A 27634-nucleotide genomic window follows, 5' to 3' on the forward strand; every position below is an offset into this window, starting at 1 on the left:
TCTTCCAAGCCTTCTTATAGCTTCAGATGACTCTCTTCCAAGCTAAAGGTCCAAACTACCCTTAATGAGCAGAATCGGTTCACACAGCAAAAATTAGGTTTTCCAAGCTGCGTCCAATCAACACGGCCGTGTGGTGGCACATGGGTGGCCGTGTTGTTCTTCATCATTAATTATTTTCAGCATAAGTTACAGTGGCAACAACATGGGCCGTGTCCCTACACACGGGTGCCCGTGTTAATGCACTGTTTTAATCAACACGGCCGTGTGGTGGCACACGGGTGCCCATGTCGGTCTCTGTTTTTCTGCTCCCTCTCTACTCTGCTTGATCAACAACACGGGCAGTGTTGTGGCACACGGGTGCCCGTGTTGACCTGCTGTTTTTTCATATTTTTGTCCTTCAGAGTGTCCAGAACTTCACCATTCTTGCTTTTAAACCTGTAACAATGACACTACCAAACGAAGCATAAACGAGATCTTTTTGACATAAACTTGTAATCGAATGCAATGCAATACCAAACCAACAAAACATGCTAATTGACTCAAATGCAACTAAAAACAAACATAAATCTTACCAAGGTGATGAAAATATGTCGGATTAGCGGCGGGAATTCAATGGAAATGGTGACCGATCACAACCCCAAACTTGTCTCATTGCTTGTCCTCAAGTGATGTATTGAGTCCAAACAAAGGTCACCCCCAAATTCGTTTTCCACAATGCAACCTAGTCTTTCACCATTTGTGTTCTTCCTTTCCAATCGAGTTTCAGGTCTCTCCGATTCAGGCAGTTTACCACATTTCCACATCAGAAACCTCTTCACCTGCAAGCTTTTCACACACTCACAATATCTCTCAGGGTTAGGTGTGTACACTCACAGCACAGTATGCAATACCAAACTCTTAACTTTGAATACATTCTAATGTCACTACCACAGCAGATTCCACACACTTTTTGAGGTCTTTTTAGGTTGTAACGGGGCTTGGGTACGGTGGGATAAACAAAAAAATTGGATAACAAAGGGTTTTGAACTCGGTAGTCATGTTGTGTGATTTTTCTTTCTCTTTTTTTCTGTGCATCACATATACTCTGGGGGTTAATTTCACTCTTTTGACTCTTTTTCTACTCAAATTTTCCGAGCATTTTATATCTGTTAGAATCTAAGATCTTGGCAAGTGCATTTTTCTCTTTTGTTTTTCTTTTCTTTTTTTCTTTTTTTTTCTCTTTTTTTTTAAAAGAAAATACATACTATTTTTCTTTTTGTATGATCTCATCTTATGCACTTGCCTTCTCTTTCAAGATTTCCACCCCAAACTTAGTTTTATTGCACATCTTGCAATTCACACAATCATACCGAGTTATGACACAAAAGGAAATGGATGATTAAAAGTTAACAGGGGGTTTATGATGAATAATGCTTAAACGTTAACATGGGGTTTACGATGAATAAAATGGCTAAGGCTCAACGGGGTTTACGAAGGGAAACATACATATAGGGATGGCTAGAAAGGCCCTGGCTAAACAAACAACTTGCCTCAGTGTGTGTTGTCATGCTGTGACGTGTCAACAGGACATACGCAAAATCAAAGTGATAAAGTCATACCTGGCTGAACTCTCATGTTGATATTTCGTGTTTGGCTTTTTGTGATCTCACCATGTTGGTTAGCTTAGAAGCTCTGAAGTCTCTTCGTGTTATGTGGTTTTTTCCTGACTTGGTCTTTCCATACCGCTTTCTTGGTCTGGTGTCCCCAAAATGTGTCTGACTTCTTTTCTCAAGGTTGCATCAACTTCTGGGGTGTCTTATCAGCCTAAGTTTGAGGGGTGTCATTCATCCACTACCATTGATCCCGGGCTCGTCCAACCGTTTCTCATCACCCTGTACACACAGTAGGTCCAAAAGAATAGAAAACAACCAAAACAAACAAACATCCTAATATAATGATAACATAACATAAACAAAACAAAGTGAAAGAAAATAAAAACATGAAAGGAGAAAAACCCCCCACACTTGAACTAAACATTGGCCTCAATGTTTAAATTCAAACACGAAGGGGACTTACAGTGCTCACTGTTGAGGAGGAGGCGGGGGATCGTGCGGAAAATGCAACATCAGACGTTGCATCATGGCCTGCATGTCATCCATGACTGTCCCTTGCCGGAACAGTTCCACACTCTGTCTATCTAATTCCGCACCTTGTCTGGTCTGCTCGGTGCGGAGAGTTCCCATCTCCGTCTGGATCCAACCCCACTGGTCCTGAGACATAAAAGAGGAGCCTTCACCATGTAGGCTCGAATCATGTGGGGGTGGCATACCGTGGATAGCTTGCCTCTCATCTTCTTCCATGTCCTCACCTGAAAGATCATGGTCAAACTGTGCATCTTCCCCTCCCGCTTGGGCTGAACCTGTGTACAACCAATTAGCAGCATTGGCAATGCTAATGGACCCAGGTGCAGGTAGTGCGAGCACTTCCACATTGTGAATCATCAGAGCGTAATGAGTCGGCCGGATGGCAATCATTTGTTGATTGACTAGCGTGTGCATGTCAATCTTAGTCTTGCCCATTACTGCAGTCTCTTCCATCAGAAGTTGATCATACCCGAAGTGGCCCGCAATCTGCGTGATCATACCACCTACAGAAATATCCCCAGTAGTGGCATGGCCAACCTGTTTCAGATGATTGGCGGCGAAAGTCGTTGCATTGATTCGCTCATTATGGGCCATGCAATACAGAAAATATAATTCTCTCTTTGCCGCAACCCCAGTACTATCACCCCGTCCGAACAAGGTGTATGCTAACCCTTTTTGTGCATACCTGAAGCACGGGTTATGAATTCCAGAAGCTTTTCCCGAGCTAGGGTTATACCCAGTTTTACCTGTAATAGCTTTCCAGAAATCAACAGCAGAAAAAGTGTCCGGAGGGGATCCGGGTCCAGATACCGGGAGTTTCAGAATACTCCCCAGTTCCTCAACCGATAACTCATGATCTTCATCAAACAGGCGGAAAGTAATTTGCCCATAAAACTCCAACTCCGACCCTGTCCACCTTCTCCTCATCTTGAACTCAACCGTACTCAAGAATTCAAGGGTGATCCGAGCGAAGGTCGGTGCTTCGAATTGCATGTATTTCAACATACCGATGGTGTGGAACATGCGGTGCACCTCCTCTTTCAAACCTAACTCATCCAGGGTGGCATCACACATATATCGGGTCAGAATAAGCTTACGTTTTGCTAGAATCACATACCTCTCTTGATGCTCCGGTTGGTCAAACAAAATGCCATGAGTGTTTGCAGAGCGTCTAACCCGTTGCTTTGGTCGAGAAGACGTGGCTACCTCCTTCTCCTTGCTTTCACGCTTTGGAGGCATAATGGTACCTGACAAAAATTTCTCAAAATCCAACGAAAAGGTTAGTGAAAACTGCAATCGTCACTGTATAGAGGACGGCGAGGGGAACACTTTTTGTGAAGGTGAGATGAGGTTAAAGTGAGTGAAGCTAGGAGAAAAGTGAAGCTTAACTTGATGGAGGCTAGGTTAACAATGGAGGAAGTGGGAGAGAGAGGTTGCCAAAATCAGAAAAAGTGAGAATGAGTTGTGAGGAAGAGAGATAATAGCAAGTGGGGCCCATTACTTAAAATACCCAAAATCAAAAAATTTGAAAATTTTACCCGTTACAAACAACACGGCCGTGTTCCTGCACACGAGCACCCGTGTTAATCTTCTGTTATAATTAACACGGCCATGTGTCAGCACACGGGCGCCCGTGTTAACGCACTGTTTTACTTAACACGGTCGTGTGTCACCATACGGGCTCCCGTGTTAATCCATTGTTTTGATTAACACGGCCGTGTGTCAGCACACGGGTGGCCGTGTGGATGCCCCTGTTTTTCTCATTTTCTAAATTCGGAAATGCTTCTTTGGTCTGGCATCCTGTCGCTGCGACGTGATTATGATTATGGCATCCTTTCTCCTTACCTGCAACAACATTTCACACCCATACAAAAAAAAGAAAAAGCAAAATAAGTTCGCAATCGAACATGTGGGTTGCCTCCCACGAAGCGCTTCGTTTAACGTCGCATGGCTCGACGGTTGCCCACCTCATTAGGCGAGGCGCATATGGTCAATCAAACCCGGTTGTTGGCCTCTGTAATATGGCTTCAGCCTCTGGCCATTCACCTTGAATACATCTCCATTGTCTTGGTTCTTAATCTCTATTGCTCCGTGGGGAAAAACCTTATGCACGACAAAAGGCCCGGACCATCTGGACTTTAATTTCCCAGGAAACAACTTGAGCCGCGAATTGAACAACAATACCAGTTGTCCTTCCCAGAAATCTTTCTTGATGATTCTCTGATCATGCCACTTCCGGGTTTGCTCCTTGTACATCTTTGCATTCTCATATGCCTGATTACGAAATTCTTCTAACTCGTGAAGTTGAAGAATTCGGGATTCACCGGCTTTTGCAAGATCACAATTTAAGAACTTGGATGCCCAAAAGGCTTTGTGCTCCAATTCCAAAGGAAGATGACAGGCCTTACCATAAATCAGCTGATACGGAGACATGCCAATTGGTGTTTTGAAAGCGGTTCGGTACGCCCATAACGCGTCATCCAATTTGATTGCCCAATCTTTCCGTGAAGCACTGACTGTTTTTTCCAAAATCTTTTTAATTTGCCGATTAGACACTTCAACTTGCCCACTCGTTTGGGGATGATATGGTGTGGCAATCTTGTGCTTCACATTATATTTCTTCAATAAGTTCTCCATGAGCTTATTCAAGAAATGTGTTCCTTCATCACTGATAAGTGCTCGAGGCACACCAAACCTTGAGAAGATATTTTGTTTAAGGAAGCTTACCACTGCTCTAGCATCATTAGAGGGGAGAGCTACGGCTTCCACCCATTTGGAGACGTAGTCCACAACCACCAGAATATAATTTTTCCCAAATGAGGGTGGAAATGGCCCCATAAAGTCTATTCCCCAAACATCAAATAATTCCACTTCAAGCATGCCCTTTTGAGGCATCTGATTCTTTCTAGAGATATTTCCTGTCCGTTGGCATCTGTCACATTCCTTCACCACGACTTGGGCATCCTTAAACAACGTGGGCCAGTACAACCCGGATTGGAGGACTTTTGCGGCTGTCCTGTCTCCACTAAAGTGTCCCCCATAATCTGAGTCATGACAAGCCTTTAAGACTTCATTTTGTTCTTCCTCAGGGACACATCGACGAATTAGCCCGTCTACCCCTTTCTTGTACAAGAATGGTTCGTCCCACAAATAAAACCTGCAATCATGAAGAAACTTTTTCTTTTTGTTATAATCAAAGTCGTTAGGAATTATACCACCTACCAGGTAGTTTGTATAGTCCGCAAACCAAGGAACACCCACCACCGCGAGGATTCTTTCATCTATAAACTCGTCCTTTATGGGATGTTCCTCTTCCGTCTCTTCAATCGGAGACATTCGGGACAGATGGTCAGCAACGGTGTTTTCACACCCCTTTTTATCTCGAATTTCAAGGTCAAATTCTTGCAATTGCAAGATCCATCTGAGCAGCCTTGGCTTCGAGTTCTGTTTAGAAAAAAGATATTTCAACGCAGCATGGTCAGTATAAACAATTACCTTTGTTCCCAACAAGTATTGCCGAAATTTGTCAAAGGCATAAACCACCGCCAGTAACTCCTTCTCTGTGGTTGCATAATTCATCTGGGCTGGATTCAACACATGGCTAGCATAGTAGATGACGTGGAGGCGTTTGTCTTTTCTTTGCCTCAAGACTGCCCCTACTGCTATATCGCTTGCATCGCACATTATCTCAAAGGGTAGAGACCAGTTAGGTGAGATCACTATAGGAGCAGACACCAATCTATTTTTCAGAGTCTCGAAGGCTTCGTTGCACTTTTTGTCAAACAGAAACGGAGTATCCTTCACAAGCAGGCTAGTCAACGGTTTTGCGATCTTGGAGAAATCTTTGATGAACCTACGATAGAATCCTGCATGTCCTAAGAAACTTCGTATACCTTTGTCATTCACAGGGTGAGGGAGATTGGGGATCACTTCCACTTTTGCCTTGTCAACTTCTATCCCTTGATGGGAAATTTTATGACCTAGTACTATCCCTTCTCTCACCATGAAGTGACATTTTTCCCAATTCAGAATTAGATTAGTTTGTTGACACCTTTCCAGCACAAGTGACAGATTATACAAACAATTTTCGAAGGAAGATCCAAAAACCGAAAAATCATCCATAAACACTTCCATGTGCTTTTCAAGCATATCGGAAAATATGGATGTCATGCACCTCTGAAATGTTGCAGGTGCGTTGCATAACCCAAATGGCATTCTTCTATAAGCAAAGATTCCGTATGGGCATGTGAATGCCGTTTTTTCTTGATCCTCAGGTGCCACCACAATTTGGTTGTACCCTGAGTACCCATCCAGAAAACAGTAGAAATCATGACCTGCCAATCTTTCCAACATCTGATCGATAAAAGGTAAAGGAAAATGATCCTTCCTTGTAGTAGTGTTCAGTCTTCTATAGTCTATGCAAACTCTCCATCCTGTAACAGTACGGGTGGGGATCAACTCATTTTTCTCATTTTTTATCACAGTTGTCCCTCCCTTCTTTGGTACCACATGAACTGGGCTCACCCACGAACTGTCAGATATTGGGTAAATTAACCCCGCATCTAAAAGTTTCACAACCTCCTTGCGAACAACTTCTTTCATAGCTGGATTCAGTCTTCTTTGAGGTTGGACGACCGGTTTCTGATCATCCTCCATCAAAATCTTGTTCATACACATTGTCGGGTTGATTCCTTTCAAATCGTCCATCGCCCACCCAATAGCACCCTTGTATTTCTTTAGGACTTTGATTAGCTCTCCTTCTTGGGTCTCTCTCAAGCCTGAATTGATGATTGCTGGATATTTTTCCTCATTGTCAAGAAAAACATATTTGAGATGTTCTGGTAATTGTTTCAACTCTATCCCCTTTTTTATATCCTGTTTTGATTCTGAAGATGTTTTAGGTCGAAGCTCCTCCCACCGTTGCGGTCGGGAACGAACCCAAGGCGGTTGTTCCTTTAACATTGCTACCACTTCGGATTCTTCCTCATCAATTCCTTCAGTATCCTCCACAATAGATAAACTCAAAACTCTCTCCAAAGGAAGCCTGGGTGTTGTAATCTGCATAGATTGAGCAAAAACTGTATCTAACACTTCAATACTTTTACTCGCCCCTTCGTCCTCCTTGAATTTCATAGTATCCCTCACATCAATTTTGAGCTTTTCATCATAAACTTTGAGGGTCATGGTTCCTTCCTTAATATCTATCATGCATCTTCCCGTTTCCAGGAAAGGTCTTCCCAGTATGAGAGGAATCTCCTCATCTTCTGGCATCTCAAGTATCACAAAATCCACCGGAAATACAAATTTATCAATCTTCACCAGAACATCTGTTGTTATACCATAGGGTATCTTCATAGAATGATCCGCAAACTGTAGTGTCATGCGAGTATCCTGCACCTCCCCTAACTCAAGTTTTTTGTAAATTGAGAGGGGCATTAGACTCACACTTGCTCCCAAATCGATCAGTGCCTTTTTGAAGGATCTATCTCCAATGCTACAAGGAATAGTGACTGCACCTCTATCTTTTTTCTTCATCGGAATTTTTAGGCCCTGCAAAATAGCACTACAAGTTTCAGTTAGCATGACTGCCTCGCTGTCGATCGACCTTTTCTTTGATATGATGTCTTTCATGAATTTGGCGTAGATCGGCATATGTTCCAGAGCTTCAGCAAAAGATATGTTGATCTCGAGCTTCTTGAATAATTCCAAGAATTTCTCAAAACAAAAATCATGGAAATCTTTTTTCTTTGTTCTTGTCGGAAAAGGAAGAATGATCTTTGGTTTTTGTTTCTCTTGCTGGCTTGTCGGCTTGACTACCACTTCTTCAGTTTGTTTTGGCTCTTCTCTAATCTCCAAGTCAACTTCCAACAATCCCTCTTCTTCAACCTGTTCGTCAACTTGTGGTTCCTTAGCCTTTCCTTTTCTGGTGACCACAGCTTTAATGTGACTTTGATCACGGGGATTAACGATTGTCCCACTAGGAAGTGTGTCAGGTGCATGGGAGTTTGAAGCTAACTGTTGGGAAATTTGACCCATCTGAATTTCAAGATTTTTTATGGATGCTGTAGTGTTTTTCTGATTATTTCGAGTCTCCTCTTGGAATTGGATGTTGTGAGCTGCCATTTTTTCAATTGCGATCTCCCAATCTGCCTTCTTAGGTACCTGTTGTTGCTGCTGCTGATATTGATTTTGATATTGACCCTGTGCCTGCTGTTGCACGTTCCCTCTTTGATCTTTCCATGCAAAGTTGGGATGATTTTTCCACCCCGGATTGTATGTGTTGGAGTAGGGATTGTTCTGCTTTAAAAATTTTATATCTTCGATTTGTTGCGGTGTTGCAAAACAATGAACAATGTTGTGTGGTCCATTGCAAATGTCACATACTTCACTCGGTGCCTGTTGCACTTGAGCCACTTTCTGAGCACCTATGTTTAGTGCTCTCAACCTTTTCTCTACCTCTGCAGCAACAGCTTCTTCAATTTTCACCTGTTTATTTGTCTCAAGCTTCAAGTCAATAACTGCAGATTTGCTTGATACCCTGTCATATAACTCTAAATGCTCGTTCGAGGCAATAGCTTCAATTATCTTCTTTATACCGGTGGTTGTTGCAAAGTTGGCTGAGCCACCAGCTGCTGAATCAAGGATTTGTCTTGTTTGAATTCGAAGACCATTGACGAACATTTGCATTTGTTCAGTTTCATCCATGTTGTGAGTAGGACAAGCCACTAGGATTATCTTAAATCGTTTGTAGGCATCTCCTAGTGACTCACCCTCCTTCTGTTTGAAGTTTAGGATCTCATATCTTTTCCGCAATGACACAGATGCGGGAAAATACTCTTGCAAGAATGTTGTTTCCATGTGCTCCCATGTAGTGATACTACCAGCAGGTAAGGAATATAACCACTCTTCAGCCTCATCTGCTAAAGTGAATGGGAACATACGAAGTCAGACTGCTTCTTCACTATGTCCAGGCATTTTCAGTGTTGTGCTCGTGGTTAAAAATCTTTGCAGATGCTTGTTGGCATCTTCATTCACTCTTCCAGAGAAGGACCTTCTTTCGAGTTGATTAATGGTGCTGGGATGCAGCTGGAATTGTTCCACAGTAACTGGTTGGTTGACAATTGTCATACGACCACCTAGGGTGTTGGTTCCACCATAGTCACCGAGGAGTCTCTCTGGTGGTGATGGATTAGCAGCCATGATTTCAGGAACTGTTTCCGTGTCTGAATCTGAATTCTCTGAGTGCACTGAAACAACTTCTTCCTCCGATTTCTCTGCTAATTCCAGTTTCTTCCTCTTAGCTTGTCTGAGTCTAGCACGAAGAGTTCTTTCTGGATCTGCGTCAAAAGGAAAATTCGCTGAGGCCTTACCTCGCATAAACAAGTTAAACAAAGATTAGAATTGAATAATAAAATTGTCACAGATAAAATTTTAGTTGGCGAGCAACAAAATTTCGATAGAATAGAAATTAAAATATGTAGTTTGGCAATCCCCGGCAACGGCGCCAAAAACTTGATCGGAAAAATAGCAAGTGTACTATTTTTACCGATGTAGTAATAAGGAGTTTTATTTCCAAGTATCGATCTCAAGGATTGCGTAGGAAATACTTATTTTAATTTGATTCTATCAGAACAAAAAGATAATGGTTTGGTTGTTTTGGAATTTATAATAGTAAACACAAAAATAGTAAAAATAATTGATTAAGATAAAAGATGCTAGGGTGAGTGGTTGAGTTAACAGGTTATGAATTCAGTCCTGACATCCTTAATACATATGAAACATTCAATCACCTAACCTCAGAATGTTCTTACTTAAGTCCTTAAGGAAGAAACTATTAAACTACCAATTCTTACTCAAATGTCCATTCAATTAATCATTGGTTTTAATCATATAAAATATCAAGGTTTACGGTGATTTACGAAAGTTACTAGTCCTAGATGATGCATTCATAAACCCAATTGAGTGAAAACCCTACCAATCACAATCCTGTTATTGGAAGTCATGGATTAATTTGTATTTGTCCGATACAAAAGCATAATAACATCACACAATTGAATTGAAATACGTAACATAGTAATCAAGAAATCATTGGTTCAAATTCATAGCATACGATAACATCAGGACCACCCCCCTAGCATTAGGGGGTTTAGCCTCTCATAGTACTTAAAGAACTCATAAAGTAAAGATTAGACATTACAAAGAATTAGGAGAGTTTGATCTTCAATGGTTGCTACCCTTGAATCTCGCCGTCTTCAAATCCGTCGTATTCGCTATCTTCTCCAATGCAATGCTTTCGTTCGTCTGTCAAAAGGTGTCCTCTTCTTTCTCTTCCAAGCCTTCTTATAGCTTCAGATGACTCTCTTCCAAGCTAAAGGTCCAAACTACCCTTAATGAGCAGAATCAGTTCACACAACAAAAATTAGGTTTTCCAAGCTGCGTCCAATCAACACGGCCGTGTGGTGGCACACGGGTGGCCGTGTTGTTCTTCATCATTAATTATTTTCAGCATAAGTTACAGTGGCAACAACACGGGCCGTGTCCCTACACACGGGTGCCCGTGTTAATGCACTGTTTTAATCAACACGATCGTGTGGTGGCACACGGATGCCCGTGTCGATCTCTGTTTTTCTGCTCCCTCTCTGCTTTGCTTGATCAACAACACGGGCAGTGTTGTGGCACACGGGTGCCCGTGTTGACCTGCTGTTTTTTCATATTTTTGTCCTTCAGAGTGTCCAGAACTTCACCATTCTTGCTTTTAAACCTGTAACAATGACACTACCAAACGAAGCATAAACGAGATCTTTTTGACATAAACTTGTAATCGAATGCAATGCAATACCAAACCAACAAAACATGCTAATTGACTCAAATGCAACTAAAAACAAACATAAATCTTACCAAGGTGATGAAAATATGTCTGATTAGCGGCGGGAATTCAATGGAAATGGTGACCGATCAGATCACCAAGCACAACAAGCAGATTATATCACACATACATATATACAAACATCACATATATACAAATATATTCACACAAAAAGTAGGCTAAACCCACTGGAGACTACTCCCCAGCAGAGTCGTGACTTAATTTCTGTAGCGGGAAATTCATGATCATCAAGCTATCGACAAGCTAGAGATCAAATAACAAGAGTCGTCATCGCGCTTTTATTGTTTCCAAGGGAAAAGGGGAAAAAGTACGAACAAAACCCAAAAGTAAGAAGTTTTCACATCAAAACTAATAAAAAATCAGAGATCACGGGTAAGGGGGTTGGTTACACAGAGGGAATGTGTTAGCACCCAAAGTGTCCTTGGTACTCCTAGGGAGCCCTTTTTGTGTGCATAATTATTTTGTACAAAATGATGTTTATAAACAAATAGAATGGGGGTATGAGAAAAGAATTCATTAATTATATTTTTGTGTTTGATAAGACCTTCGGTCTTGTGCCTACGTACCAACATAAAAATGAGGGATCAAAACCTCGTAGTTCGTGATACAAATTTCAAAATGGATGCATTGTTTTTAACAAAAATTAAGTTTGAAAGACACAAAGGCCTAAAAATTATTTGAATGAGTTAGTTCTTTTTGGCTTTTTTTTTTGAAAGTTTAAGTCAAGTATAGTTAAGTTTATTTACAAGTTTGATTTAAGAAAATAAGTTTGAAAATGTAATGGCATAAGGCCAAAGTTTCTATCTTTTTGCAAAAGTGGTCACAGTTTAGAACAAAAGTAGTTCACACAGAGAAGATTTTGAAAAAAATGGAGGGATAGATTTTGAAATTAAATAAATGGGAAGAATATGAAGAGACTATCCTATGTACAAAATTAAAAGTTTAGAGTTGAAAAGATCTGACCAAATGGGTAGCAATCCAATAGACAAGAATGTTAATAGAAACCCAGAATTCCCTTGGACTTTTAGAATCAAACAACACACAAATACATAATTATATTGTCTTGAAGAACAAGACATCAAATAAAGATGGCCACATCCAAGCTTATCCAATCCATGATCTCCTCCAAAATAGCCCATGTAACAGATGAATTCCACAAGTCACAGGTTCAAAATAACAGCTTCACAATGATCATGTTGCAGATAAACTTAGAGAGGTCTTCAAAGATGTATCAGATGAATTTCAAATTGCAAGCACTTGGTTCTTCAATACGTTGGCATTGGCCAAGTCCTTTAGCTTAGGAAGGTTGCCTAGATTCTAAGTCCATTTGTCCAAGATCAAGCCAACAGTCCACTCAAAAGTTTTTTAGGGTTTTTGTTATTATTATATACATTAATGGTCAAAGACCACACAAACAAGCAAAGTATACACAAACAAAATATATCACACAATATGGTCCAAATGGACAAAGTGAAAATTCCATTAACATAAACAATTAGAATGATATGTACAATGGTAAATGAAATAGAGTGCTAAAAGAAAATTTCATTAAAGTAAAAACTTGAAATTAAAAGTTAGTAGTTAATTGGTTAGAAGTTAGTGTTGTTTTGATTTTTTGCTTTTCATTTTAAGACATTCTTTGGAGAACACTCAAACCACTTATCACAAGCATGAATCCTTGAGCCAAAACATCTTCCAAAGGAATGAAATAAGGCCAAGTTTCCACACAATACCATGAAAGAGGGGAGACTTAAAATCCCACTAACTAGAATGCTTATGCCTTTTATGTCATAATTTTAGCGTTATGTTAAGCAATCGTAATTGGACTTATGTAGAAGTCACAACTATTTGAGGTTAGGCAATAGAGTTTTAGTGTTAATGCATGTTAGAGACATAGTATAATGAACTATGCTCATGAAACATACCACACACAAAAAGAATATGCAAAAGGTGTGGCCTAATCTCATCCATACTCATGTCAATTTTTCAATCAACTAGCATTAGGACTTTGAGATGTCATAGGCCAAATGGAATGAATGAATGAAGAAAGGGAATAAGATGAAGTGGGAGGGGAATGGATCAAATCACAAATTGGTCAAAGGAGGACTTTTACCAAATTAATATCATTCATTCATTTTGGGAGATGGAATGTACATTCCTTCAATCCCCTAAATTCAATGATATTAATTTGACAAAGTCAAATCAACCTTGACCAATACCCAACAACAAGAGTTAAACGTAAACCAGCCATCACAATTGGTCAACAATTTTATTTGGCATTTATTCAAATTAAAAATACTAAAATAGTGCATTTAAATTAAATATGGTTTGTCCAATTCTTAAAATCTCATCAAAACACCAAAGAAATGGCCATGAGATTTATCATAGGTTAAACAAGGTCAAAGGACCTTGGAGAAAAATTTTCATAATTTTTGGACATTTAAAAATATTTTTAAACAATTAAAAATAAATGCAAAATAAATTAAATCATGAAAAATATTAATAATGATCCACAAAATAATTTTAATTCAGAATATGAAAGATAACAATGTTTAAATTTTTTTGGTGAAAGTCCCATATTTTTTGGATCAATATTGAATTTAATATGAATTATTGAAAATAATGCAATTAAAATGAAAATTTAGAATATCAGAAAAAACGTGGACCACTTGATCTCCCTCATTAATTGAGGTGGCAGATCAAGTGGCCAGGAACATGCTATACACCATGGTCACTAGTCAGCGCGTGGCAACATTGGTAATAAAAAAGAGCGCACGAGATTAAAACAAATTACATGAATCCTGTGGCTGTGAGACATGCCATCGCATGGCCGGAGCTGTAGCATGGACATGGACATGATTTTAAAGTAAAAATGGCATTGAGCTCGAATCTGGCCTCAATTCACTCTAACTCCAAGTATATTGAGAGATACATGGAGTTAAAATTTGAGGTACATGAACTGAGTTGCTTCGATTTGGCCTCAAAGCAACTCAATCTTCTTGCCTACATTGGTAGGACTTCACACAACCAAAGAATCAATAGAATTGAGCAAGAATTTAAGAGAATCGAAGAGTTTAAAATTTCTGAAAAATACCTTTAATGGAGGTCTGGATTCAACTGATCTTGATCTTGCTTGTGCTTGATCTCACTCCACTTGCTTGTAGAAGAAGGATTGGATGATTAAAAGGTTGTGGATTCCTGGAGATTTGAATTTCAAAACAGCGAAAATTCAACCTCAAATTCAAAAGAATTTTTCAGGTTTATCCTTGCAAAGTGAGGGTTTGAGATGGGGGATCAAAGCTGGCGCGAATGTCTATGAAATTATGAGCAATTGAGGCTCTATTTATAGCTGAAATCTTTGATATTTGTACACTTGAAATCACTTTCCAAATTTGGTCATGGATGATGCATGGGTGCATGGGCGTGCATAGGCCCATAAAATCATTATCGTAAGTCCACAAATAAATGTTAGATAGTCTGAATTCAGCTTGGATTGCAAGGCAAGTGTACATTTGAATTTGAAGTTTGATCTTTGCCAAGTGATGTTACCCTGTTTATGCCATGCGCAGCCTATGCATTCCTTGTCCAAAATGGATGAATTTGAGCTCTTTGGAAAGGTGAGATCAAGAGGAACAACTTTCATGTTCAACACTTTTTAATTTGGAGCTTGGAACTTAGAGAAATTTGAGGTGGAAGTTTGGAAATTTTTGACATATCAAATTTTTTCTAAGTGTCAAGTCATATGTCTCAATATTCCACATTGCTTAAATTTTTATATGAGCTTCAAATGAGAAAAGTGTCTTCATAAAAGTTGTGGCTCTCTCAAAGACCTTCAAAATGGTTACAAATTTAATGTCATTTGGATTTGAAATTATAGAGTTATGCATTTTTGAAGTTTGGAAAAATCACTTGATTAATGGTATAGGTCAAAGGTGACCTATAATGTAACCTCATATCACATGCTCAAAAAATTTGAATTAGTTTCCACTCCAAACATCAAAGTTGAAGTAGACACATTGAATTTGATTTTGAAACTTGGAAATCTTTCATCTCATAAAAAATGAGCAAGTTATGGCCTTGGGAAGTTGACTTTCAAATTAGGGTTTAGACAAAATGACCTATAATGTTTCAACATAGAAAATGATTTTCCAAGAAAAACTAGCTCTAGGTCTTAACATGAAAGTTATTTGGAATGTCGTTTAGAGTAAGTGTTATCTTTGAATCATTTTCATATGGTGAAAATTGTAGGAGATAGGGTCTAGGGAGACCCAGTCTTGATCAGATTAATCCATTTGGCCAACCACCTTCGACCAACTTGCTAATTTCCAATTCTCTTGACTTTCTTGGCTCATGGTAGATCATATATGCATAATATGATGAAATTTGAAGTGTCCCTTGAGAAATTTGATCAATTGGTGAGATAGCTTGTTGGAGAAGTTACTCAAGATACCCAGTCAAACTAGGGTTTCCAAGGCAAATCACCCTCAAACTCTTGAAGAAAACTTGATCAATATAACATGTAGAGAATATTGGGACTCATATATGATGTTCATAACCATTCTTGAATCAATTCTTGGTTGTGCTCTTTGTTCATGAGGGTCTCAAACCCTAGATGTGAACTTGATGAATCAATGGAATCATGCCCTTCCTACAAAAGAGTTAGACAGATGCAAAGACATATTTTTGGTATTTTGGTTAGTGAAATGATAAAATACAAGTATGATATAATCACAAAGTGTTTGGTGATCTCTCCCAAAACAAACCCAATGCAAGAGGGGTAAGAAGGATGCCAAGGTATGATCCCAATGCTAATGCTTATGATGAATTTGCATTAGGGATCTTAGAGTCAAAATTGGGGTCTTACAGAACTCAACTATGGTGGTACACCTTCTATGCATACACAAGACTACGCTGATTTGTCTAACTATCTCAACAGGGAATCTCCTGCAGTTGGTAGTGATGTTTCTAGGCCCTCAGATGCTCAAACACCTGTGGTGAATCATCAACGTGGGTTAGGGCCACGAGTTCGGGTAGTTAGGGGATGTGGGACCGGAGGTCGGTTATGTGATCCCGGTCATCAACATTAGTCTTTTTTGTGTAAACGGGAATTTATATTAATATGAATTTGTCCGATTTCGAAAGTATGCATCATGTAGACTTTTTTTAAATAAAAAAATTATAAAGCACACTGAGGTGTCAATCCAATTGACGCCTCCATTTAACCTATACACATGGGCGCCAATTGAATTGGCTGCATCATGTGCCCTAACCAATCCAATTCGTGCCTCCTCTCTAAGTTTAAGAGGAGACGACAATTGGATTTGTGTCTCCTCCTAAAAGTGAAATAGATTGAAAAAAAATTTGAAATCAGGATTATTTTGAATTTTTTTTTAAATCTGAATTATTTTAGTAAAAATTTCAAAAATTTCAAATACCTATTAATTTTTATTTTGTTTATATATGGAGTAGTACTCGAAGTATATATATTTTGTTTGTTACCTAAAATGTTCAAAACTTGGTGTAGATTTCGATGCCTTTTCGTTATGCACACAACAAATGGAAGCCTCGGTATAAACATTTATTTGTAATTTTATGGTAGCAAAATTCAAATCCTTTCAATAATGACTTCTTGATATCAAACATATATTTCAATTCCCATTTCACACACGTACGTGTACCGGGCTCGTTCATAATTTCCTTGTTAATAATAATAATAATAATAATAATAATAATAATAATAATAATAATAATAATAATAATAATAATAATAATAATAATAATAATAATAATAAATACTTATTCCAAGAAGAAGAAGCCAAATTAGAGAATCAAGTTGGTCTTATTATGCTTATTCATCTTTCACTCATGTTCCACTTCTTGGAGTTTTATGCAAAGGACGGAACAATTATAATCTATAGAACCATATCCTTGCACATCTTTTTTCTGAAACCAGGTGCTTCTATTATTATTATATGATGTGACTTTGTCGTGATTTGTTTCAAAGATAAAATTGTAATATGAAACATGGTATTGAAACACAACTTGAATTCGATAATCTTTAATATTGCATAATAAAAAACTACATTAGTAATTATGTTGTTTGAGACATAAACACAGCTGAATTAGTTCCTCACTAATCGTTGTATTCTTATGGGTTTAGTTTACTTTAGAGCTGGATTTGCTTATCTATTATTTAAAATAAATTGATAATTATCAAAGAGATCGTTTAAGAATTTGGAAAGAAAGGGAGGAAAGAATTTAAAAAAAGAATAGTGAAATAAATGGAAGGATTTTGATAGGCAGTGTTTTGGAGGGTTTGTCTTTATTAATAACATCAAAAATCCACTAATTTGAAAAACTATTGTTTTTGGAAGACATGCACTAATTTTTTAAATATATTTAATATTGTTATAGTATTTGTAAAATTAAAATATAATAATGATAAATATTTTTTTATTATTTTATACAAAATTATTCTTTCAAAATATATTAGATATTTTTTTTAAAATTCGTTTTTGAAAACTTTCTCTCTCCATTCTAAATTTTCAAACAAAGTAAATAACGCTTTTGATGACCATTTTTTTAATTTGGGAATTTGAAAGATAATCACAAACAATAACATTTTATAATCCAATTTCTTTAGCAAATCACTTCGAAATATTAAGTTTTTTTTAAGTTAATTTGAAAAATATCTTAACAAATATCTATTTCACATGATTTCGAAGATATGTCTTATTGTATTTCCAATAAAGTAGAAAGGTGTCTGATTACAAGATTAACACTCTCCAATATCAAGCCTGAGAAAAAATCAGAAATAATGTAAGAATGAGAATCAATTTTAATCTTTAAAATATAGATTTTTATCCTTATATATTAGGAGCAGTTGAAATCGTTCACATGTAATACGGTTCACTACAGCTATGTGATAAGATTGAAGGATGATTGATTCGCTCTTTTAGTATGGGTCTTGGATCATCTGAACTGCGCAGAAGATAAGTGTATAACTACTTTCATGAATATTAATATCTTAATTTTGTACAATTATAACTAGTAAAGTTGGTTTTAATTAGAAAAAGTACATCTTGGAACCACAATGTAACCATGCAAGAGTTTAAAATTAAGAGTTTAATGAAACCAAAGGCAACTATTTTAATTTTGAAATGAAAATAAATTGCCTGCAACTTAAGGCAGATAAACAATTTGATTTAGAAATATATGATATTCTAATGCATTTAACTCACAAACATGGTCCTTCAACTTTCAAAACAAGCTGTATTCTATAATGTATAACGTGATCTTGGACACCATAGGACTCAATCTTTTGTCTGAATTTGAAAAATGTTGTCATATAATAACTCCATAATATGAGACAAAAGGGTTATTTTCCTTTCACACACACCTACCTAGTATTATATTATAAGATAATTGTCCTTATCTGCATGATCAAACATCACATATATATATTTATAAACCATGCACAGTGATTTCAACCTTACAACCAAACCGTTTTGGTCGATAATATCGGTAACTGAGAGAGAAATTTCCTAGTTTCCTACGTCCATATTGTGTATCTCTCCATCTTCATGGACAAAAATCCTCACTCAGAAATTCAACTCCCTCCAGGATTTAGGTTCCACCCTTCTGATGAAGAGCTTGTAGTTCACTATCTAAGAAACAAAGTGACTTCATCTCCTCTTCCTGCTTCATTCATAGCAGAAATAGATCTTTACAAGTACAATCCATGGGAGCTTCCAAGTTTGTCCTTAACCACTTCACTAGTTTTTTAGTTTTCTTTTCATTCTTATTTTTTGATGGAATGTTTATTAACAGGTAAGGCTTTGTTTGGAGAGGAAGAGTGGTATTTCTTTACTCCAAGGGAGAGAAAATATCCCAAAGGATTGAGGCCTAATAGAGCAGCTGGTGAAGGTTATTGGAAAGCTACTGGGACTGATAAACCTATTCTTACTTCATGTGGTTTGAAAAGCATTGGCGTGAAGAAAGCTCTTGTGTTCTATAAAGGACGTCCACCTAAAGGATCTAAAACTGAGTGGATCATGCATGAATATAGGTTGCATGATTCAATGATCTCAAATTCCAAGCTTAGCGGTTCTATGCGAGTAGGTCAATTCCATTAGTTCGATTTTTTCATCTTTTAAAATCTATGAAACACTGATACACCCAAACATTGACACTAAGTACACTACGCTAACACGATACTGATAAAAATTTGAAAACATAAATGTAACTACATGTGTCGGTGTTCAACACCGACATGTAATGACACCAGATATGCCTTTAATATGAAGTTTTAGTGCTATATTTGAAAATATTTAATTACTTGTTTGTTTTCGGCGTTGGCTTCAGCTGGATGAGTGGGTGTTATGCCGAGTTCGACAAAAAACCGGAAGCCCGAGAAGGAATTTGGAAGATTCAAATGAACATAGTTATTATGAATCAACAAGTCAATTTCAGCAAATGAATGAGAATTCTAATCCTGAATCAGTCAAAAGCTATGTGCAGAATGAATATCCAATGTTACCTTACATTCTAGCTTCTAAGAGTGTTCTTCCCAATACCATTGGTATGTCATCAACCAATGTAAAACCACATGCTTCATTTTATGAAGAAAACAACTTAGACATAATAGGAGCACAGTTCTTATCATCTGCAACTGAGGGATTGTTCAATAATCCTCTGAAGAGAAAAGCCGTCGAAAATAATAGCGAGACGGACTTTTATGCTGTCCTCAATCAAAACCTAAGCAGAGAAGTTGAAAAAGATTTAAGCAAAGGGTACAATTTCTACAACTTAGATCAGTGGAGTTCAATCATACAACCTCAAGAGGTTAATAGCTTAGCCTTCAATGGATATACATAAGTAACTTAAGTGTATATGTATTGTACTACAAGGTTATTTGTGTGTATATAGATGGAAAGTGTATTCTGTATGTAAATAAGGAAGAATGTATTGAGCTTGTGATTATTCTTTATAGGACATAGTAGTAGTACTAGTAGCTGTTGAATATAGCAGAAAAAAGAGGGTATTATTCGAGTTCTTTGTATAGGTATATATATGTATGTGAGATACAGTTTGAAGAATAAAGTTCCACCATAATGGAACTGACTTGTTGATTGTATATACATGTTTTATACATTGAAAATTTATTAATGGTAATCTTAGTATTCTTTGTTATCTTTTTATTTTTTTTCAATAATTGAAGTGGCAACATGCATAGAAATGTATGATTGTGTGTATATATGTTTTATACATTGAAAGACAAACACATTAAGGAATCTGACCTCGTTCATATCATGTGCCATGTTTTTCAAAGTATCCAATCCTCCTGCAATCACATCCAAACCTTGATCCTAAAATATTCATAATTAGATTAGAAACAATGTCCAAGTTAAGATTCCGCATAAAATATCATGCAAAAGATCCATCATCAAAGTCACTTACCCAGTTTCATTTTACGCATTTCATACTCCTGCCTAAATTGAATCGATTCATGCGCTTTGAAAACTGTATGTAGGAGAACTTTGGAAAGCTGAAAATTTAGTAGGAGAACCTTAGAAGAAGTACGAATCGTTGCTGAAATTCTCGAAGTTTTATCAACTCCAATCCATGTTAATCTTGGTAATTTGGCTTTAAAGAAAGCTCGTATTCATTGAATATATGGAACAAACAATGAGAGTTACAAATTACAATAGAGAGCTTTCTCTATATAGATGGACAAGACCGATGGATAACTGACGATAACTAATCAACTAATTGTATGCTAAAAATAGAAAACCCAACTAATTTGTTAACCAAGAAACCTAATCATTAACCCATTATTACAAAGGTTAAGTAATAAACTTTTTTTTCCGCAAGAAAGGGGTCAATTTGACTTTAACATCTCCCATTAAATTGGACTATGAATAACAATAACAAGTAGATCTAACTTGGACAAATTGTAAAAGAATGATGTAGAATAAATAGGCTTTGTAAAGGTATTAGTCAATTGTGTACATCGGTGAAATATGGGGCAACGAATGTATTTTCCATTTTAGGCGGGAGAGTTGGTAGTTTTTGATCGACCTCGTCTTGGTGTAGAGAGATTTTCCTTCTTGGAGATAAAGCTTATGAGATTTCTGACTAGTTTAGGGATGGTCTCTCCGTGAAAGTTGGTTCTAGTTTTTTTACCTCCTTCTGAGAGGATATTTGGATTGGGAATACTCCCCTTCGTCTTAGATTTCCTAGAATGTTTTCTATTTTCGACCAAATCTCTAGTCTCGTAGGAGAGGTGAGTAGATGGGAGGGAGAGAACTGGATGTGGGACCTCACGTGGCGGAGACATTTTCTCTTTGATTATGAGTTTGCATTTTTAGCGACCTTTAGTCGGTGATTGGAAGATTTACACATTCGTCTGAGTGATGTTTGGAGGTGGCGCGAGTCGAGTGATGATGTTTATTCTGTATCTTCTGTCTACTCTTGCCTTTTATCCAATCAGTTCACCCCAGATCAACAGGTCTCTCCCGTTGAGTTAGTCCTTCAGTTTATTTGGTGTAGTTGGGCCCCTTCTAAAGTTATAATTTTTTCTTGGCAACTTCTTCAGAATCGTATCACAACTAGAGATAACATTGTGAGTGCACTACCCTCTTAGATATGTTTTTAATGATGTTAAAACTAGGTCACTTAGTATTTGTTTGCATTAGATCTTGTTGTCTATGTCTAGATGTGCATTATCATAATAGGACTCTTAAAATCAGGTTTGATAGGTCATTGCAAGTTAAAATTATGATTTTTCATGAAAAATAGATCTATGGGTCGATACAGCAAGGATATGGGTCGATACATACTGAATGAGTTTTGAAAATAGAGTTCTGCCTTAAACATATCGATACATGGGAGGTATGGGTCAATACAAAATGTGAATGAGTCGACTTATTCGTGTTTGGAATCGACTCCAACTAAAAGATTTTTCAAAATAATAATCTTGCCCTCATTGTATCAATACATAGGTTGTTTGGGTCGTCGATACATAGTGCTTATGTGTCGACTCTCCCGTGTTTGGAATCGACTACTACTGAAGAATTTTGTAAACAAATGTTCTTGCCTTCAATGTATTGATTACTTGAGTCTATGTATCGACTCTCAGGCTTAATGTATTGACTCATACTTATTTGGATTCAATACATTCAGTTCTATTTTACAAAACATGTAATTTTTGGCTAAAAATTTGTTTTGTCTGTTATTTTTCTACACACACATACATATAAATATGTATTCATGCATTATTTCTCAACATTTTTTAAACCAAGAACATACAAAGAGTTTTCTCATTATCTTGAACCTTTTTCTCTTCATACATTCAATAATTACACATAATCATTTTTGTTGAGTGTCATCTATATTAGATTGATAAGGTCCAATTTAGGATTGTTATAATCAAATGGAATTGAGTATTCTTTGGGGGTTTCATTGATAAAACCGGTTAGGGTTTTTCCTCCAAGATCAAGGTTGATTTGGGGGTTAGACCGATTACCTACCATACAAGTAGTAATTGTATTGTAGAACTAAGTTGTTTTCGAAGGAGAATGGCGATCCAAAACGCAGCGGAATTTAAAAATTTCTCCTTGAATGATCCTTACGAATGGGCATGATCAGTGATAGAATCGTTACCTCTTGTGGCGATCACGAACGTTGAACGATGACAACGCCTCTACTCAGTCCACACGAACGGATTCCTTCAATCTCAGTGCTAGCTGCTACGAATGAAGGCTTTGAGTGAGAGAGAGAGAGAAACAAAATGCAAGAGTGACGATGCTTCTACCCAAGGGTTCTATTTATAGAACCACTTGTGTGGGCTTCAAGCTAAAAAGCTCACTTAAGTGTATTTTGGCCCATATCTTACAATATGCTCAAAATTACTTAAGCGTGTGGTACCTTATCATTTAAGTGCACCGTACCTTACGGTGTTCCTTAGTTACTCTATCTCTCATCAATCCGTCCTTTGTGTGTGACCCTGTAGGTTTTCGCGACGTTGGCAATTATATTAAATCACGCATTTAACATAATAAACAGTGAGCGGTATCTAGCAACACATCACTGCTATCCAAGTCACGAAATTATCATGTGATCTGACAAATCCTTCTGTGATAATAATTATGTGTATAATTACCCTTTTGCCCTTATGTCTATATTGAACACAAGGCATAGACCGTGTCGTCCTTGTCCAGTTCAATATTGGGCCCATAGACATTTATCCTGTTACGCAGGATGGGCAAATTCCATCTAGGTCACTCACGTCCTTTAGCATGCTTTGTGGAGTACCCATCAACTGTCTTTATGGTTATCCATTTACGGACAATGTTGGATCAGCAATAAAGCACTCGACTCTACATCTAGGGTCCATAGTGGTTTCAGGTCGAAGAGTGGTATACACCATTATCACCATGAGAATAACTTATGACACTTTGCATAACATTCTATATAGTATTCTCATAGCGGGTCAATACAGTATAAATATTACTCTTAAAATTCATATATATGTTTGAGACTTGATAACTCCTTATCCATGATCCATGAGATGTGATCATCAGTCTATAAACATAATAGTCTTCATGCTTTAATACTATCCCACTTCACAATAAAGCTCGACTACGGAGACTTTAAGAGTAGTTCCCTTATGTTTAATGTGATCTCATGATTAAGTCATACTTGATATATTAAACGGACTAGCTATTCTAGGGACTTTATTAAGCAAACATAATAAAGAAAAAGCCTTTTATTATTAATAAATAATTTGATAAAAGTACCAAAAGTATTGGCCTCTAGGGCTTACACCAACAATCTCCCACTAGCACTAGAGCCAATCAGGCATACCCCTCATGCCCATAGATCTAGTATGACCATCATGCTTCTGCTGCGCAAGAGGCTTTATCAGTGGGTCAGCAATATTATCAAGTGTAGGTACTCTACATATTTTCACATCTCCTTTATCTATTATCTCTCGAACGAGGTGATAACGCCTAAGTATGTGTTTGGATCGTTGGTGAGATCTAGGCTCCTTAGCTTGTGCGATAGCACCATTATTATCACAAAAGAGACCAATGGGATCCACAATGCTATGAACTATGTCAAGTTCACTAATGAACTTTTTGATCCAAACAGCTTCCTTTGCTGCACTTGAGGCAGCAATATACTCGGCCTCGGTTGTAGAATCAGCAACTGTATCTTACTTTGAACTTTTCCAACTCACAGCGCCACCGTTTAAGCAAAACACATAACCAGATTGCGATCTAAAGTCATCCTTATCTGTCTGGAAGCTGGCATCAGTGTATCCAATTATAGCAAACTCTTCCTGACCTCCATATATCAAGAATGAGTCCTTAGTCCTTCTCAAGTACTTAAGGATATTCTTGACAGCTACCCAATGGGCATCACCAGGATCAGATTGGTACCTACTCGTTGCACTTAAAGCATACGAGACATCTGGTCGAGTACATAACATGGCATAAATGATAGATCTTATTGCAGATGCATATGGAATCTTATTCATGCGATCCCTTTCTTCCTTACTTGAAGGGGGTTGTGTTTTTGATAGACACAAGCCATGTTGCATAGGTATGAATCCTTTCTTGGAATCATGCATGTTAAAGCGTCTCAGCACTTTGTCTATGTACGTACTCTGACTTAGGCCAAGCAATTTTTGTGATCTATCTCTATAGATTCTGATTCCTAATATATAGGCTGCTTCACCTAGGTCCTTCATAGAAAAGCAATTCCCCAACCAAGACTTTACTTGTTGCAGGGTAGGGACATCGTTTCCAATGAGTAATATGTCATCTACATATAATACCAGGAAAATGATCATGCTCCCACTAACCTTCTTGTAGACACAAGGCTCATCTTCGTTCTTGATGAATCCATATTGTTTTACTGTTTCATCAAAACGAAGATTCCAGCTTCTGGAAGCTTGCTTCAATCCATAGATTGACCTTTGTAACTTACATATCTTTTGGGCTTCTTCTGCTATGTCAAATCCTTCAGGTTGTGTCTGTAACACCCCTTTTTTCTACCCCAAATTATTAGCATATAATCAGAGTAAATAAGCACGCATATAAAGAAAAGGGCATCACATCGACGTTTTCGAAACTTAAAACTTTTCAAAAACCAACAATACACCTGGCCAATTAAAGTAACACATTCCAATCATCATGAATATTCAAGCAATATGCGTTCGCAGCGGAAAATAAAGAATACTCATGTATTTCATAAGATGATCCATGTCCCATACCATGATCAAATAAAATAAAACAATTAATGACATAAAGCATACGAGTTCAATATCGCTAATCTACCCAGTGTTACATGACCAGAGCATTGACTCATTACCAAATTTCAAACTAAATACGGAAACTCTCCAGCTAATCTTGAGCGAGCTACCGTCCACCTATTCCAACAATACTACTCTGTAGTATCTGCACGATACCCATGTAAAGGTAACATTCAAACAGAAAGGGTGAGAATTCCAAATCATTATGAAATAGCATAATAAGGCACAATGAATTAAAAGACAATTTAAGAATTCATCACACTTAGTATAATCACGTCAATAATATTAAACAACAATCATTTCACATATCACACCCACATCAATACATGCATTCAATGATCACATAACCATAAACGACTCAAGGCAAGACAATGTGACTCCGTGCAAGACAATGTGACTCCATGCATGTGGTACCATAATGTGAACTCAAAGTTTCACCACTTTCCGATCCAATATTTAGAATCCAAGCCACGCTTCAGATCCGGACAAGACTAAAGCCTACGTCTGTTTCCAATGAAGGATCACCGCTTAATACTACGCCTGATTCCAATTCAAGAATCAACGTCTGCTCATGTGAACCCACAGTTTCACTACTTCCACAAGGAAGTCAACTACGCCTGATTCCAATTCAAGAATCAACGTCTGCTCATGTGAACCCACAGTTTCACTACTTCCACAATGAAGTCGACTACGCCTGATTCCAATTCAAGAATCAACGTCTGCTCATGTGAACCCACCGTTTCACTACTTCCACAATGAAGTCGACCATACTATGAATGAATGCACACATACCAACACATATGCAATTAAGATCTATATCATCTTAACATACCACATATCACCATGACTCACGATTGGTACATATATACATTCATCACAACACATCAATTACGATTACACATACACATCCATAACCATAAATCATTCACAATCCAATAATGGTATACATACACATTCACACAATATTTTATTTTCATCATGATAAAATTCATGGCCTTTATAAATCACATAATATTTTATAACATGGAACAATAATAATAATCCTTTACATTATCTTTAGTCATGTTATTTCACAATCACACATATCAACCGTGTTTAACAACCATCAAAATAAAATTCATAGACTTTGTAAGACGCATAATACACTATAACATGATATCATAATAATAGCCTTTTTCATTATCTTACTAATGCATCCGTCCGCATCCAAAACGGAACTATAATGCTAAATTAATTCATTAGTCTATCTTAATCGAGATTTAGATTAATATTTATTCATTGCATAAGTATTCAACAACAACCTCTCTAGCCTAGTGGTAAGGCATGTACAGATTCAGGGAGTCCTGGGTTCGAACCCCGCTGGTGGCAAAATTCTGTACAGACAGAAAGTTAAATTCTGTTTCATAACAGTGTTATCCTAATTAAATTAAAATATAATATACTTGAATCTACTTGTTCGTGTTTCCTGCTCTAATTCCTCCATAGGTGTATCGATGCTTTGTGATTCTTGAATCTCTTCAACCTCTACTTTCCTCCCACTGATTCCTTTGGAAATAAAATCCTTTTCTAGGAAAACTTCAGTTCGAGCGACAAACACTTTGCCCTCTGAAGGATTGTAGAAGTAATACCCTCTTGTTTCTTTAGGATACCCCACAAATAAGCATCTGTCAGATTTGGGCTCAAGCTTAGTTGAATTTTTTCGTTTCACATAAACTTCGCAACCCCAAATCTTCATGTAAGACATATGTGGTTTCTTACCACTCCATATCTCATATGGTGTCTTTTCAACCTTTTTTGATGAAACACGATTAAGTGTGTAAGCTGTTGTCAATAGTGCATGTCCCCAAAAGGAGTTTGGAAGATCGGCGTGACTCATCATGGATCGGACCATGTCTAACAGGGTTCGATTTCTTCTCTCAGATACACCATTCCATTGGGGTGTTCCAGGAGGAGTGAGTTGGGATAAGATCCCACACTCTTTCAGATGGTCATCAAACTCTAGGCTTAAATACTGACCACCTCGATCTGATCGAAGAGTTTTAATATTCTTACCTAGTTGGTTTTGTACTTTATTCTTGAATTCCTTGAACTTTTCAAAGGATTCTGATTTGTGTTTCATTAAATACACATAACCATATCTACTGAAATCATCAGTGAATGTGATGAAGTACTGAAAACCTCCTCTAGCTGGTATGTTCAGTGGTCCACATACATCAGTATGTATGAGGGCCAAAAGATCATTAGCTCTTTCACATTTTCCTGTGAATGGAGACTTGGTCATCTTTCCAATTAAACAAGATCTGC

General features: G+C 37.5%; 1 protein-coding gene and 1 long non-coding RNA gene across 2 annotated transcripts; one reads left to right on the plus strand and one right to left on the minus strand.

Annotated features, from left to right (window-relative positions):
- The first annotated feature begins 18526 nt into the window (after nucleotides 1–18526).
- On the plus strand, nucleotides 18527–20063 carry LOC127128997 (NAC transcription factor 29). The gene is made up of 3 exons (XM_051058334.1): nucleotides 18527–18765; nucleotides 18841–19127; nucleotides 19375–20063. The coding sequence occupies exons 1-3, from the start codon at nucleotides 18594–18596 to the stop codon at nucleotides 19885–19887; spliced, it is 972 nt and encodes a 323-aa protein (XP_050914291.1). The 5' UTR covers nucleotides 18527–18593; the 3' UTR covers nucleotides 19888–20063.
- On the minus strand, nucleotides 19630–20661 carry LOC127128998 (uncharacterized). The gene is made up of 3 exons (XR_007806111.1): nucleotides 20470–20661; nucleotides 20310–20378; nucleotides 19630–19767 (listed from the first exon to the last, which is right to left on the minus strand). It is a non-coding gene; the product is annotated as an uncharacterized LOC127128998 (long non-coding RNA).
- Nucleotides 20662–27634: the final 6973 nt, after the last annotated feature.

The sequence above is a fragment of the Lathyrus oleraceus genome, chromosome 3 (assembly GCF_024323335.1).
Source record: "Lathyrus oleraceus cultivar Zhongwan6 chromosome 3, CAAS_Psat_ZW6_1.0, whole genome shotgun sequence".
NCBI lineage: Eukaryota > Viridiplantae > Streptophyta > Magnoliopsida > Fabales > Fabaceae > Lathyrus > Lathyrus oleraceus.

What these genes read in the sequence shown, in the direction of transcription:
- LOC127128997 (XM_051058334.1), top strand. Translation starts at nt 18,594, where the DNA reads ATGGACAAAAATCCTCACTCAGAAATTCAACTCCCTCCAGGATTTAGG. An exon ending in CAATCCATGGGAGCTTCCAA is followed by an intron (nt 18,766 to 18,840) that starts GTTTGTCCTTAA and finishes GTTTATTAACAG; the next exon opens with GTAAGGCTTTGTTTGGAGAG. An exon ending in AGCTTAGCGGTTCTATGCGA is followed by an intron (nt 19,128 to 19,374) that starts GTAGGTCAATTC and finishes CGTTGGCTTCAG; the next exon opens with CTGGATGAGTGGGTGTTATG.